Raw genomic sequence first — 17396 nt, 5'->3', positions numbered from 1 at the left:
CATGGGAGGAATAGATGAATTCTAGATAGGGCAGAGGGGTGGCAGGGGAAGGGAGGGGGCATGGGGTTAAAAATGATGGTGAAATGTGATGGACATTATTATCCAAAGTACATGTATAAAGATACAAATTGGTGTGAATATACTTTGTATACAACCAGAGATATGAAAAATTGTGCTCTATATATGTAATAAGAATTGTAATACATTCTGCTGTCATATATAAATTTAAAAAAATTTTAAAAATTAGACATCTATAGTGTCAAACAAAACAGGAATAAGTCAAGTGTGGTAGTATACTCCTCTAGTTCCCGCTATTTAGGAGGCTATTGCAGGAGGATCAATTGAGATCAGGAAGTTGAGGCCAGATTGGGTAACATATCAAGGCCTTGTCTCAAAAAACAACAGGAATAAACAAGGTAGATTCTATATAGTATGGAATCTTATATAGCAATTTTAAAAATGGCAGACTGCTGGACCTGGTAGTGTGCACACCTGTAGTCCCAGCAACCCAAGAGGCTAAGGCAGGAGGATCACAAGTTCGAGGTCAGCCTTGACTAAAAATAAAAAATAAAAAGGATCCTGCCTAGAAATAAAAAATAAAAATAAAAGGATTGGGATGCAACTCAGTGGCAAAGTAACCCTGGGTTCAAAATCCAGTATGGCAAAATAAATAAGTAAATAATAATAAAAATGAGATAGACATACATATATTGATTGCAAAAAAAAAAACCTCAAAAGATATATCACTGCCAGGTGCAGTGTTATACACCTATAATATCAGCGAGGCTGAGGCAGGAAGATCACAAGTTCAAAGCCAGCCTCAGCAACTTAGTGAGGCCCTAAGCAACTTAGTGAGCCTCTGTCTCAAAATAAAATATAAATGTAGTTCAGTGTCAAAATGCCCCTGGGTTCAATCCTGAGTACCAAGAGAAAAACAAAGATATAATACTAAGAGAAAACACAAGTTAAAAAATAATACATGGAACACCAGATGAAGCGGTGCATATCTGTAATCCCAGTGGCTTTGAAAGTTGAGGCAAGAGGATCACGAGTTCAATGCCAGACTCAGCAACTTAGAAAGGGCCCAAGTAACCAGCGAGATCCTGTCTCAAAATAAAATACAAAAAGGGCTGTGGATGTGGCTTACTGGTTAAGCACCTCTGGGTTCAATCCCTGGTACTCCCCACAAATAAATAAATAAATAAATACACACACATACATACATATTCATACCCACACACATGTATGCATGCAGTATGATATAACATTTATCACAAATGTTATGATAGTAGGATTGCAAATGCAAAGCAGCCTCAGCCACTGAGTGAAACACTGTCTCAAAAAAAAAAAAAAGAAAAAAAAAAAACAGGGCTGGGGCTATAGCTCAGTGGTAGAGTACTTGCCGAGCATGTTTGAGACACTCAGTTCAATTCATCGTGCCACATATAAATAAATAAAATAAAGATCCATCAACAACTAAAAAAAATTTAAAAAGAGTGGGTATGTTGCTCAGTGATTAAGCACTCCTTTGTTCAATTTCCAGTACCAAAAATAGAACAAAAACACGCAACCACCAATGTGTGTGTGTGTGTGTGTGTGTATGAAGAAAACCTGGAATGATATCCACCAAGCAGATTAAAATGATTACCTCTGGATTAAGATTGAATGATAAATCAAGGGGAATGTTTGTCATCATCTGTATTATTTGTTTTTATGCTAGGAATTTATTCATGTATTACTTGTATAATTAAAAGGAAGTAATTTAGCAATGCCAAAATTTTTTAAAGCACATATTGAAACTATATTGCTATATGTACACATATACATATGCATAGAAAAACATCTGGTGAAGATAATGCACCAAATTTAATAACCATGGTTAAACAAGAGCCTAGCCAAAAGCTTGTAAAGAAGATCTGGGGAATGAGGTATCCACAGAGGGCTTTAAAATGTTCTGATCATATTTCTGGACATCAAGAAAGCCACATGCTGTGCAGTGCTATGTGCATAGTTAGAAAAGACCTAAAAAGACCTCAGTCTTGCACCTTTGGCTAGCTTTGAGGCACTACTCACGAAATGAAATGAATGCTAAGGCAAAGTTGTATAAGTGCCTGAATTGCGAAGGCATGCTCCAACATGTACACAAGCCCTAGGCAAATGAGGGAGGATTTATCAGTTCAAGGCATTTAATGAAAGCTATATCCAATCATCAGCTATCTACTAAACTACTAAGCAGACACATCTGTGATAGCAAACTGCAGGAAACAGACAGTTTAAAGAATTAGTCCAGGAATGTTACTAAACAAACAAAAAAAGAGGTGTATCCTAGGAATATGAAATTGATTTAACATCCAAAAATCAATTAATGCAACATACCATATCAACAGAATCAAAACAAAAATAACATGATCATATCAGTGTATTATGAAAATACATTTGACAAATACCTATTTTATGATAAAAAAAAAACTAGGTATAAAAAGGAATTTCCTCAACCTGGCTAGGAGTATCTAATGAAAAAATATAATTAAAATCATATAGTAAAAGATTCAGTGTTCTTCCCTTAAGATCAGGAGTAAGACAACAATATTCATGCTTACTCTTCTATTCAACATTATACTGGAGGTTACAGCCAAGAAAATTGGTCAAGAAAAAGAAATAAAGCACCCAGAATGGAAAGAAAGAGGTTAAACTGTTTCTACTCACAAATGATATTACCTTATATATAGAAATCCTTTAAAACTCTATGAAAAACCTATTAGAATAGACAAGTTCTGCAAGGTTGTAGATACAAATCAATATACAAAACTCAATAAACAATTTAAAAATGAAATTAAGAAACAATTCCATATAAATGCCACTGAAAAGAATAAAATACTTAAAAATACCCAGCACAAGAAGTATAAGGTATTATACTCTAAAATTTTAAATAATATTAAAAGATATTAGAGAACACAAAATAAAAGACAATGTTCACACATTCAAAGACTTAATATTGTTAAAATATTAACATTAGCCAGGTATGGTAGTACACATCTGTAATCCCGGATACTTAGGAGGCTGAGGCAAGAGGATTGCAAGTTCAAGGCCAGTCTCAGAAATTTAGTGAGGCTCTGTCTCAAAATAAAAATAAAAGGGCTGGGAATGTAGTTCAATGGTAGAGTACCCCTGGGTTCAGTCCTCAGTACTAAAATAAAGGCAATATTTTCCACATGGATCTACAGATTTAACATAATTTCTATGAAAATGCAAGACAGTTTTTCTGCGGAAAAATTGACAACTTGATTCTATCTTTCATATGAAAACATGAGAGACCCAGAATAGCTAACTCAATCTTGAAAAAAAGGTGTAAAACTCACACTTCTCATTTTCAAAGTTTAATACAAAGTTACAGTTATCAAGAGAGTATGATACTGGCATTGAGGATAGACATATAGGTCAAAAGAATCTAATTGATTCTTGAGAAGGAGGCCAATAAAATTCAATGGGAAAAGATGAGACTTTTCAACAAATAATGTTGGGGTTATTGAATATCCACATGCAAAAGATTGAAGGTGGACAACTACTTCATATCATAAACAAAAATTAAATAAAAATGAATAAAAAACTAAATATGATATGAATGAGCATTTTTACAAAGAAGGTATACAAATTGCCAATAAGCACATGAAATGATGCTCAACCCCATTAGACATGATTGAAACCTAAATAAAAACTACAAAAATGAGATACCATTTCACACACACTAGGATGGCTATAATTAGAAATACATAATAACAAGTGAGAATGTGGACAAATTATTGCTGATTAGAACATAAAATGGTCCTGTTGCTTTGGAAAACAGTATAGCATTTCTTCAACAAGTTAATCATGGAGTTACCATATGACCCAATAATTCCTTTCTTAGGTATATACCCAAGAGAAATGAAACATAGATCCACAAAAAACTTGTGCAAAAATGTTGATAGCAACATGATTCATAATAATCAAAAATGGAAACAATCCAAACATACATAAACAGATGAATGCACAAATAAAAATTTCCTTATTGTTTGGCAATAAAAAGAATGACGTACTGATATATGTTACAACAAGGATGAAACTTGAAAACATTATGCTATAAAAGCAGTCAGTGACAAAAGATCACATATTATATAATTCATTTTATATGAAATGCCCAGAATAGGCAAATCTATAGAGACAAAGGGTCAATTATTGTGAGAAGGTAGGGAACAGACATTGTGGGAGATAGAGACTAATTGCCAGTGGGAATGAGTTTCTTTTTGGAGCGATAAAAATATTCATAAATTTATTGTAGCAATGGTTACACATCTCTTCTTATAAATATACTAATAAAATTACTGAATTGTATGCTTAAAAAGGATGAATATCATGTTAATTATAACTAAATATTTTTTTAAAAGTTAAACAGTATTACCATGTGGCCTAGTAAGTCCACTCCTAGATATATATACTGAAGAAAATTTAAAACATTTGCCCTCACAAAAAATGTTCTGTATTCACAGAACAATATAACAGCCAAAATTGGATACAATTGATGAATGGACAAACGAAATGTGCTTATATTCATACAACTGAATATAATTCAGCATTAAAAAGGAATGAAGCCAGGTGCATGCCTGTAATGCCAGCTACTGGAAAGGCTGATACAAGAGGGACTATAAGTTTCAGGCCAGCCTAGGTACCTTAGCAAGACCCTGTCTCAAAATAAAAAGGGTTGGGGGGGGGGGCTGGGATTGTGGCTCAGTGGCAGAATGCTTGCCTCACACATGTGAGGCACTGGGTTTGATCCTCAGCACCACATAAAAATAAATAAACAAAATAAAGATATCATGTCCATCTATAACTAAATTTAAAAATAAATTTACTTATACATAAATACAGTATCTTTATTTTATTTTTATGTGGTGCTGAGGATCAAATCCAGCCTCACATGTGCAAGGCAAGAGCTCTGACACTGAGCCACAACCCTAGCCCCAACTAAAAATATTTTTGGAATATAAATGAAAAGGGTTGGGAATGTAGCTCAATGCTTCAGTGCCCTGAGTTCAATCCCCAGTACACTTGGAGATGGAGATAAAATACTGATATATACTACAACATGAATGAACCTTGCAAACTTTATGCTAAGTGAAAAAAGTCAGTCACAAAAGACCACATACATGATTACATTTTTATGAAATGTAGGTTAGTGGTTGTCTAGGACTAGGGAAAGTGGTAGGAATGGAGAATGAGTGCTAATGATATGGTGTTTCTTTTGGGGTGATAAAATATTCTAAAATTAGATTGTGGTGATACCTGCAAAACTCTTCAATTATACTAAAATCCATTAATGTATATAGTTTAAATGGTTGAATTTTACAGTAAGTGAATTATATCAGTAAAGCTGTTAAATAACTCAGAGGTATATACCTAAAAGATGATAAAGAATTTATAAGAACCTTTAAGTACTGTATTAAGAAGGCTAAATCTCAAAGTACAAATATAGAACAAAAAGGACACTTTTAAATACATTCAGAACAAAAAGTTGAATGAGGAAGAAATAGGTCTCTGCCCTGTGCCAGCAGTATAAAAATGATAAATGACAAAGAGGCCAAATTCCTCAATTACTATTTTTGCTTCTGCCTTTTTAGTTCCCAAGAGGGAACTGAATATGATATTTACCCAATATGAGTAAAGAAGTAGTGAGAACCCAACTACTTTAATAAGAGTTGAAATATCCTGAGTCAGATGAATTATAACTAAGGGAACTGAGAGTAATTTCAAAAGAGACCATTGAAGCTATGTCAATGATCTTTGAGGAATCACAGACAAAGATGTTCCAGAAGGCTGGGCAGATGTAATTTCAAGTTTCAAAAAAAGGGTAAAAGTTAATTCCATAAATTACAGACCAGTGAATTTGATGTAAGTCTAGAATGGATTATTACAAGGCCATCTTACAAGAACCTGGAAATGGAGGAATGAGCAGTAGAAGCAACTTGAATTCACTAAGAAAAAGTCAATCTACACTAATCCTTATTCCTTTTATTTGCATTTTTACTAAGCTGTTAACTATGATACATATAGTAGACATAGTAGATCTGAACTTAGCGAGACATTTGACAAAATCCTTCACAAGATCCTTAAGAACAAAACTGAGGAATAAACTAAATAATTAATTAATCTCTCTGTTAGAGAGATTAATAATCATTTAAAGGACCATTCTCAAAGCATACAGATCACCAGGTCATTATCATGCTAGAAGCAGCTTTCTAATAACATACACCATAGGAACTTTCTAACTTTAGGCACTTGATCATTTAATTCCAACAAACTGAATAAAGATATGGAATCCATGCTAATGAGGTTTATACATGACAACATCAGGAAAGGATAGTGAATCCTTGGAATGACAGAATAAGGGTACTGATTTTATTTATAAGAGGTTGGGGAGGTAAAACAAAACAAAACTTGCCTGGACCAGATGAAATGAAACCAAAGGCCAGATCTAAATTTAATACCTGAATTAGAGAACGAATGCGTGGGAAAGAAATAATTTTTTTACCCTTGTTGAAATCATCCTCAAAAACCGAATTGCAGCTACTGTTAGAATGTGCTGAGCTGGGCATGATGGCAAATGCCTGTAATCCCAGTGGCTCAGGAGGCTGAGGAAGAAGGATCACAAATTCAAACCTAGCCTCAGTAACTTTGATAGGCCCTAAGCAACTCAGTGAGATCCTATCTCTAAAATAAATACAAAAAGGCTGGGGATGTGGCTCAGTGATTAAGTGTCCCTGGGTTCAGTCCCTGGTACCAATTAAAAAAAAAAAAAAAGATTGTGCTCTGAAATATCCCAGATGAAACACTGGCAATATCAATAAGAGTACAAAAGTGTTTTTAATCTACAACTTTGACCTTAATTACTCTTACCCTCTTTTAGACGATCTCCTTCAGCCTTGGTTTTTTTCTGTCTTTCTGATCCAGCAAGGTCTACAAGATGCAGCTTGGAGCGGAAGCTGCTATTCCTGTGGTAATGACAGGAAGACACAGTAAGAATAATACACAAGTTTGAAAGTAACTGTGTATCAAAGATGATCTGCTAACTCTCATTTGTTTTCTAAGTCAGTTTAAATAGATCCATTGGTCACTAATGCTCACAATACTGACATCAAATGATGAGTCAAATGATTTGAAGAAGCAACCTTCATAGAACATAAAAAAGTCTTGACTATTGAAATTATAACTTACTTGTCATTTTTCTTTCTTTGCTCTATGGAAATTGTAAAGATGGCATGAGATCGGGATGACTGGGAGTTCATAGCTGTGGATGCCACAGTCCTACAGTTGTTGCCCTGCTCCAAACAGGAAACAGTATCCAAGGCAACTAGAACAGTCTTCTCAGTGAGTCCCACAATCTAATTCCAAGAAAGAAATTTTTTTCTTATAGTTAATATTTCAAATGCTTGGTAAGAAATACAGGATTGGTGGCTTAAAAAAATGTCTTGATACTCCAGTAGAAACTCAATAAACAGCTATGAAATAAGACTACTTTAACTAGAACTCTGTGAAATGACCAAAAACCAAAGTCTCTAATCTTCCCTAAGAACTTAATAAACCGAATGCTTGCTAATACTAGAGTCAGAGAAGATCCCTAGATTTTAGGGTAGTGATAGCCCCAAGTAAATGTAAATTTTGGCCCTGAAAGAAAACACATGAAGCTGGGTGTGGTGATGCACACCTGCAATCCCAGCAGCTGGGAAGGCTGAGGCAGGAGGATCACAAATTTAAAGCCATCCTCAGCAAAAGCAAGGTGCTAAACAACTCAGTGAGACACTGTCTCTAAATAAAACACAAAATACAGCTCGGGATGTGGCTCAGTGGTTGAGTGCCCTGAGTTCAATCCTTGGTACTCCCTCTCTCAAAAAATATAACAAAAAACAAGAAAACAAGTGCAACACAAACAGCTATGGTATTTCCCTTTGCTAGTTTATTCTCCATGTGATTCTGTGCATCTCCCTGTACTTCTGACCCATTTGATACCTCATTTTCATTAGAGGAAACAGCAGTATATAGTTTTTGCAGCATCAGGAATTCAGGAAAATAAGGTCTCATGTTTGGTACTATATTCATTCACTTGGGAGAACTTATATGAACTGAAATTTTGTGGAGCCTCTGGGGAGATAGGACTAGATCTTTATGAAGTCCTTTCAAACCCCAATGTGACAATATTTTTGGCAATACAGTGGATAGCACCCAGGGCCTTGCTTGTACAGGACAAGTGCTCCAACACTGAGCTATATCCCCAGCCCAAATATGCTGATTGTATTACTCCATAACTCTTAAAACTGTAACTACATCCCTAATTTCTAGTCCTTTATTTCTAACTGCCTGCAACTTATTCTTTGAAATCAATAAATTATAAGCCAAACTCATTTTCCTTCTACCAACACTGATTCTCTACACTATTTCTCCATTTTTATTAATATCTCTATTCTCATTATCTCGAAACTTCAGATCACCTTCAACTTCTCCCATTTCCCCATATCCCATCTATCACCAATTCCTAGTCATTCTTCTTTTGAATCCATCACTTCCTTTTCCCTTCCAAATCTACTTGCTAAGTCCAGGTTTATATTATTTCATGTTTGAAAAATAAGGCAACAGTTTCCTCAACTGGTCTTCCTCACCCTTGTCTTTTTTTTTTCAATCCATTTCTGTTTAATTTTCTTAAAACCTTGCTTCCCAAAATGTCACCAAAGTACTAAACACTGTGCTAGATAATGAGGATACAAAGACATTTTAAAATGTTCTCCTAACTCCAGAAGCTAATGTAGTTGGAGAAATATATATGTAAGATAAAAAATTGGTAAAAATTAGCCATAGCAACCTTTCGTTCAGAAGTAGTAAATAATTTAAATTTATATGCTATATTTAGAGGGACAGAAATAGCTTTTCACTCTGGCTTCACAATCTGGTCCTAACACATCTCCTGTTATTCCCCAGCCTAAATCCTATAGTCCAGACTAGTCTAGGCCTATTCAGCTTTCCTGTTGAAGGTATTCCTTACTACAAGAGTACCCTTTCTTCTCTCTACTTATTTAAATACCATCTATCCCACCTGAAGGGATATTTACAAACTTGTCCTTATCCACTCAGGTTTGTGTCAGGAACACATTTCTTTGAATTGTACATCTCACCTCAACATCATGTGGGACTTAATTCCTTAGAACAGGACATGTGAAAGATGTTGGGACAGGGTCCAATGCTGGTTCAGTACCAACATTCTTTCGGGTGACAGCAAGTATTTTGTACAGGTTTCTTAATGCCAGGTTTCTGAACTACCTTCCTATATTCCAAACTTATGGGACCTGACCTTTAGGGCTTGCTTTAATACCTAGTTAACAAATTAATGATCTGGAAGGGAAAAAAAATCTCTGAAGCACAGGCATCTACCCCTTATCACTTCCTTAAACCTGCTACTTTCCTTTTTTTGTGTGTGCAGAAAAAAAAAGGGAAGGAGAAGATGGGTAAGATATTATTTCTCCATATTTTATCAAGTCTGAACTACCTATTTTCACCCATTTCCAGCCTCTGATTCTCCCACCCCTGAATACTCAAGTTCCATCTCCAGATCCTGCACCTATACCATGTGACAGAGGCTCTCACAAAAGTGTGCTTCTCCCTATAGTACGTACAAATTAAAAAAAATCATATTCAATTTTTCATTTTTATATCATTGTAGAGCTTAGCACAATGTGTATTACAATACTGTCCAACCGAATTTTCTATAATCATGGATACATCCTGTACCTATGCTGTTCAATATGGTAGTCATAAGTCACATATAACTACTGAGCACTTGATATGTGGCTGGCAGGGGAATTGAATTTTAAATTTTATTCCATTTTAATTAATTTCAAACTAAATAGCCACTTGTGACCATACTAGAAATTTCAGCCTCAGAACTCTGTAATAATTAATAAATGTTTAATTGATCTTAGCATTCCACAAGAAGTAACAGGAAGGTGATAAAACTGAATGTGAGTCCTCCCTTTCTTCCCCATAAGAGCTCCCATCGAGAAATTCAAGATAAACAAAGGCAATTTAGGACCACACAAAACCTAAAAGACTGAGATATTAGTAGTCATTTAAAACCATAGTCCCAAAGAAAAAGGTATATGAACTTTAGTAGTTGCCAACATTTTTAATAATATCAAATAAAAGATAAACACACCTTTATGCCTTCTTTCGGATCTTCCCGGATATTTATTTGAGAGGCTTTCTCACGAGAAGGGCATAGAAGATCCAAAATTTCTTCATTGTAAATCTGATATTGTTGAAAGTAAAGTGGTAAAAACAAGCTGTTAACAGCAATACTCTCTTAGTATTGGAACCAGGTCATTTTAAAAAATACTCTGTGGGCTGGGAATGTGGCTCAAGCAGTAACGCACTTGGCTGGTACGCGCGGGGTGCTGGGTTCGATCCTCAGCACCACATAAAAATAAATAAAGATGTTGTGTCCACCAAAAACTAAAAAGTAAATATTAAAAAATTCTCTCTCTCTCTTTAAAAAAATAAAAAATACAGGGATACTGCCACATTGATGTTCATAGCAGCACAATTCACAATAGCTAGATTGTGGAACCAACCCAGATGCCCTTCAATAGATGAATGGATAAAAAAAAATGTGGCATTTATACACAATGGAGTACTACGCAGCACTAAAAAATGACAAAATCATGGAATTTGCAGGGAAATGGATGGCATTAGAGCAGATTATGCTAAGTGAAGCTAGCCAATCCCTAAAAAACAAATGCCAAATGTCTTCTTTGATATAATGAGAGCAACTAAGAACAGAGCAGGGAGGAAGAGCAGGAGAAAAAGATTAACATTAAACAGAGACATGAGGTGGGAGGGAAAGGGAGAGAAAAGGGAAATTGCATGGAAATGGAAGGAGACCCTCATTGTTATACAAAATTACATATAAGAGGTTGTGAGGGGAATTGGGAAAAAAAAACAAGGAGAGAAATGAATTACAGTAGATGGGGTAGAGAGAAGATGGGAGGGGAGGGGAGGGGGGATAGTAGAGGATAGGAAAGGTAGCAGAATACAACAGTTACTAATGTGGCATTATGTAAAAATGTGGATGTGTAACCGATGTGATTCTGCAATCTGTATACGGGGTAAAAATGGGAGTTTATAACCTACTTGAATCTAATGTATGAAATATGATATGTCAAGAGCTTTATAATGTTTTGAATAACCAATAAAAAAACAAAGAAAAAAATTAAAAATAAATAAATAAATAAAGATACTTTGTGGCTTTCTGTACTTAAAATTCTGTTTACAATGAACATATATTAGAATTAAGAAAAAGGGTCATGGTGTATCTCAGTGATAGAGTTCTTAGAGCTTGCCTAGCATGCACCAGACAGTTGGTCATATCACTCCCACCAAATACAAAAAAGGGACTTTAACCTTATATGTAACCATTTGCTGTTTTACAAGAATGAATTCCATATTACTTGTAACAAAACTGAGACTACTCTTTTGGGACAGAATTTCCTTTTTTTAATTTTTCAATTGTAGTTGGACACAATACTTTAATTTTGTTTATTTTTATGTGGTGCTGAGGATTTAATGCAGAGCCTCTAAAGGGCTACTCTACTACTGGACACAAACCCAGCCCAAGGACAGAGTTTCTTAGGAATAGCAGACCTTTTAAAAAAATTACATGGGTGTCCAAATTCAGTTCTCTGATGGTGTTCTAACAGAACCACCTTCATCAACTTTGTTAAAATGTGAACAGTGTGGGCTGGGCTGGGGATGTGGCTCAAGCGGTAGCGCGCTCGCCTGGCATGAGTGCTGCCCCGGTTTAATCCTCAGCACCACATACAAACAAAGATGTTGTGTCCGCCGAAAACTAAAAAATAAATATTAAAAAAAAATTCTCTCTCTCTCTCTCTATGTCCCCACTCTCTCTTTAAAAAAAAATGTGAACAGTGGGTTCTTAGGGGAGGAGAGTATGAAGGCTGGGAGCAAGGAAAGCAAAAGGGAAAAGTAGCAACTAATATTTTAACAGCAAATAAAACTGTAAGTACTGAGAACAAAGCTTAACACATGGTAAGCACTATATTTGTTTGCTATTTTTGCTGATGCTAATTATTTAATATGCCACCTGGCCATAGTAGGTGCTCAACAAATATGTGTTTAACAACTCAATATTTCACCCTTTATTTTTGTACTGAGGATTGAATCCAGGGGTGTTATACCACTGATCTACATCCCTAGTCCTTTGCATTTTTAAAAATTTTGAGACAGGTTCTCACTAATTTGCTGAGGATCTGGCTATGTTGCTGAGGCTGGCCTTAAACTTGTAATCCTCCTGTCTCAGCTTCCCAAGTTGCTGAGATTACAGTTGGACACCACTGAACCCAGCTTCACCCTAATTTTTAATAAACTTTTTCAGGAAGCAGCAAAATTATAATTTAAGCCTCAAAAGAGTAAAGGTAAATCAAATACATTTCTATATACTCTATAGGAAATCAGTAACAGAAGCCAAACTGGAATTTAAAAATTCCTATCATCTTTTGATATGGCAATGCCAATTCCTCTAACAATCAGATTAAATATACTATCCCAATAAGAAAAGAAAAGAATTGGGTCAGAGCCAGATCCAACTGAGCCAGTACGTTTTCTCTATCAATTTATTAAAATACAATTTACTAAAAATGTAATTTACTATCTGAGTCATGCCAGGAAAAATGATTTGGATTTATTTTTCTATCCAAAGATAACTTTGAATTCAGAATAATTAAAGATAAATCACTTACCTCCAAGTAAGATACTTTCAGAGTAAATTCAAAGTCACTCTTTTTATCAATTTCTTTAAATAGCAGTTGTATTACCCTAGGAATGACCCCAACTGTTGGTTCATTTTCTTGCTCTGCAGTGTATGCACCTCCCATTGAATAGGTTTTTCCAGAGCCAGTCTGCCCATAGGCCAGGACAGTTGCATTGTATCCTAGCAAAATACAAGTCATATGCATAGTGTTGTGCAAATATTTTCACCCAATCAATATACTCCATTTCCTTCAGCAATTACTTGTAATAAAATTGAGATGGCTCTCTCAAGACAAACTCTTAGGAATAGCAGACACAAAGAAAAGCTTTGTTAAGGCCTTGACTTTGCACTATTCAAAGTAAACAAATAACCAAAAAAAAAAAAAAAAAAAAAACTAACCCCAGATTTTGACCTCTCTTGAAAACTCCCTAAGAGCTAGGATGTCAAATACTTAAAAGATAGTGAAGGTGGCTAAGCCATGGTAAAAAGCCACTGGGAAATTTATAATCCTACTATCTCCCTACCTTGAGCAATTCTAAATTATGGGAATTAACTTAGAAACTACATAACTAGAAGGGATTCTAACATGTATTCATTTGATTAAGATAGTCTTCATTCGAAAAGGCAACAACATTGTTTTTTACAATTGATGAAAATATCCATTCCCTTTCTGAACTCAAGGAGTGTACCTGGTTGATATTATCAGGCTCCTCACTAAAATATTATCATTGAAGTATGATTCAATGTAATATATATCCTTTGTTCTTATAGAGGATTGATAAAGAGCCACCTATTCAAAGATGTTCATGACATAATTACTCAAAAATAGCAGGTAAAGCAATTGTTAAGTGTAAGTGTAGGTACTAGAAACAATCAAAAGGATATATAAATTATTAACATTCTGATATTTATCTTTAAATAACAGGATGGTAAGTGATATTTTTTGTTTTATTTTCCTTTCTACTTGTTTGTATTTTCTAAATTATTAAATGGAATGCCCATTGAACAATCATTGTGTTTTCTGTTGGTACCTATATAATCATGACTGTCAAATTTCTGTTTGAGTTTAGATTCAGTAAAAATGTTTATTTTATAGATCAATCTTTATATTTTCTCTTGTCAGAGAATCCAGATTACTAGTTACTTGGACATTCTCCTTTTATCCCCTAAGTTGAAAGTTATGATTGAAATTAAACCCACCTAACAACTATAGCAAGATTTAAAAAATTAACAATTAGATAATAGATGGGCTATTCTCACCTTAACTTCAATATTTATAATTCATTATCTAATTATAAGATCTAGCTACTAAAACTGTAAGCATAGCACCTAGAAGGAACACTAAGTCCAAATTTACTTCAGGTGAAAAAAATGTAACCTTAGGAAGATGTCTCTTATTAGAGTGTTAGACATGTTCTAAAGGAAGGTAAAACAAGCTTTCTGTGTTAAATAATCACATTTTTATCAAAACCATTACCTACCATTTATCAAGATAATTTTGGAATCTAAAGGAAAAACTTTTAAGTTTTGAAACAATGTGTTAACCTAAATGATAAGATTGAAGTTTTGTGGCATTTATGCCAGAACATCAGAAGATGCTAAATTGAAAGTTTTACTGTAATAGATTGCTGGTATCACCTGGCATAACTCTGCGGCAAGAGGATAACATTCCATAATTTTCTGCAATACCACAGATATTTGTAGATAGGAACATCTCGGGAAACCAGGTTTCAGAACTTTCCATAAAATGCCTAAGTCTCTATAGTATCAGGAGTTTAGAGTATAAGAGGGTGTTGTTGAGGTGAATATGAAAAATAATGGGCTTTTGCAAATGAGGACAATGTTAACACCATGTATATTGCAATCACTTTTGACTTTATATCATCTTTATAAGACTATAATTTAATTTTCATAGTTTGCCAAGTTAAGAATATGAAAGTAAAACTATAGTACTCTTACTAAGTTATTAGTAAGAGTTATAATCTGAAGAAAATGACCACATAGTGAAGCTTCTTATTAACATCGTTTTAGGAATAGCTAAAGAAAAACAGGAATGGTTAATTAGAAAAGAATTAAACAGAACCATGTAACAGTCTTCCAAATATGTAAAAAGAAAAGATTGACTTTATAGTTGAGAAACCTGCCAGATTAACACCTTAATCAAATGATAAAAATGAACATCAACAGTAATGGAACAAATCAAAATTATGTCCTAACTGATAGGATTCAATGAGAAAAATACAGCATCACTCTTGTTATATGTCTACTAAAAGATACACAAACTGAATCTAATAAAAACATCAGACAACTAAAATTGAAAAATGTTTACACAATAACTAGCCTGTAATTTTCAAAAGTGCCAAGATTGGGGCTGGTGTTGTAGCTCAGTGGTAGAGTGTTCAATTCGCATGTGCAGGACCCTGGGTTCGATCCTCAGCACCACATAAAAATGAATAAGTAAAATAAAGGTATTGTGTCCAACTACAACTAAAAAGTAAATATTAAAAAAAGTGATAAGATTATGAAAGCAAAAAAAAGGACTCAGGAATCATTTTATAATGGAGACTAAAGAAGCAGCACAGCTAAATCTAAAGACATGTGATTTTGAACTAGATCTTTTTATTTCTATAAAGAATACTATTGAGAAAGCTTGAATGGGGCTTTGTAGATGGCATTAATGTGGCAATACAAATTTCATGAGTATGTTAATTATAGTGTGTTACCACAATTAAGTTTACCCTAGAAGAAAGTCCCTCTTTATAGGAAATACACACTAGCGTTAGGGGGTCATCAGGTCAACAAGTCATTTCAAATAGTTCAGGGAAAAAGTTCTTTATACTAGTCTCACAACATTTCTATAAGCTTAGTATCCTTAACCTTTGAAGCAAAGTGTTCAATGTGCACTGAGCCATGACCATTTTTAAAAAGGTGAATATATATGTTAATAGCTGTTTTCTGTAAAAAATAAATTCTGCTTATCTAGAGGGATGAACTAACATCACTGTGTAGAAATTACTGAGAAATAAATTTCTTCTCAATATAAAGATCTAACACAAAGATATTCAAACACCACATTTCAAGCAGACTACCCTATGAGTCTGTGAGTTCCCTGTTAAGAAAAAAAAAATTAACCAGTCACTAGAAGTTAACCTAACAGTTATTATTAGAAAACATTTCTCTACTGAATGGAAAGTTAAAATAAATTGTGTATAAATGAACATTTCCACTTTGAGTCACCATGGTTCTACTTCTTTTAAATGAATCTTTATTTTGTAACTTGAATAACCATTGTACTAGAATAACAATGAGACATTTCTCAGGTACTCCTCTCTTTTAGAACCCTGCCCTGGTCTTCAACATTAAAGCCTTAGCTTCTACAATAAAGATTATTAACTAGCCATAGTATTCAGGGGCTTAAGGAAATCTCCTTCCCCACCTCAAAGAATTCTCATCATTCAAGACCTATATTAAAGCTTCCCTATTCTGTGAAATTCACCCTAAATCCCCCAAACAGGATTAGTGCCATACTTTTTTCATACCATTTTGTATGACAGTAGTGCTAGTTCTGTAGCAGGACTGACTCTGTGGTATGTTTTTAACTTTTAAAATATTTTTCTTAAAGGTAGGTGCAATAAATTTGTTAAAAATTTTATGTATTAAAATTATTTATGTAGTCATCTATCTCTTCTGGACTTTGAACTCCTTCTGGGCCTGGAAGCTAAATTATTTATCTTTGAATGAATAATACTGAATGAATACTGAGGCCTGACTGACACTCAAGCAGGTTGGCACACTGATCACTCACCAAAGACCTTATTGTACTCCAGTGAGGTTCCAGGCAAACGAAAAAATGTACACATTAAAGATGAACAGAACCACAAGATACAAACACAGTATAAATCTAGCTTTGAGAGTAGAGAGACTTTTACAAATGTTTCTAGGTTTCACAAGTGTTATTAAGCTGTGGGCTTTTCGAAGGCAGGAATCACATTTCATCCAATCCTATATTTGCAGTGCCCAAGCATGGCATAATGTATATGCTCAAGAAATGTTCGGCAAATTAAATAGCCTCACCTTTAAAAATGCCTTTTATGAGTGGTGCTACTGCTGTATTGAAGACCTCTTCTTGTTCAGTGGAGGGGTCAAACACAAAATCATAGGTAAAGGATTTATCAGTACCAACGACCACCTACGCAAGGCAAGGGACAAGACGTAAGGAAAAAAAAACAGCTAGACCACGCCCCTCGCTGCCATTCAGCCCCAGCTGTTCACAAAGGAGCCCTGGACTTTGCTACGCACCTGAGGCTCCCCCGGCACGAAGGAAAGGCACATCTGACAGCCCTCGCTAATCTCTTTAGGGACTAGAGGGCGACAACGCAGTGCCACCCTTACAGGAATTCCCTTCACCTCTTCCTTCATCATCCTAGCTCAGCACCGTCTCTGCAGGGGAGAAAAACAGCTTTCTGATGAATCTTGGTATTTAGGCAAGGGTAGGAGTACCTCCAGGAGGGTGGGAGCGTTGGGAAACTCAGCCTTAGCCGTGGCAGCCTCC

The 17396-nt window shown here is 34.8% G+C and overlaps 1 protein-coding gene across 3 annotated transcripts in view; it reads right to left on the bottom strand.

Annotated features, from left to right (window-relative positions):
* Positions 1-17396, bottom strand: part of Kif4a (kinesin family member 4A) — a 124457-nt gene that overhangs the window by 106540 nt on the left and 521 nt on the right. For 2 of the 3 annotated variants that reach the window (XM_040282037.2, XM_005339985.4), the window contains exons 2-7: positions 17144-17284; positions 16919-17033; positions 12834-13024; positions 10235-10327; positions 7249-7415; positions 6931-7025 (exon numbers count right to left, since the gene is read on the bottom strand). In XM_040282037.2, the coding sequence (XP_040137971.2) occupies positions 6931-7025; positions 7249-7415; positions 10235-10327; positions 12834-13024; positions 16919-17033; positions 17144-17266 (784 nt within the window). In that variant the 5' untranslated portion in view covers positions 17267-17284. Of the gene's footprint in view, positions 1-6565; positions 6666-6930; positions 7026-7248; positions 7416-10234; positions 10328-12833; positions 13025-16918; positions 17034-17143; positions 17285-17396 lie in introns of those variants that run through there. The other variant, XM_078034656.1, reaches the window with a different exon arrangement.

The sequence above is a fragment of the Ictidomys tridecemlineatus genome, chromosome X (assembly GCF_052094955.1).
Source record: "Ictidomys tridecemlineatus isolate mIctTri1 chromosome X, mIctTri1.hap1, whole genome shotgun sequence".
Lineage (NCBI taxonomy): Eukaryota > Metazoa > Chordata > Mammalia > Rodentia > Sciuridae > Ictidomys > Ictidomys tridecemlineatus.
This window is presented reverse-complemented; position numbering and strand designations above follow the sequence as displayed.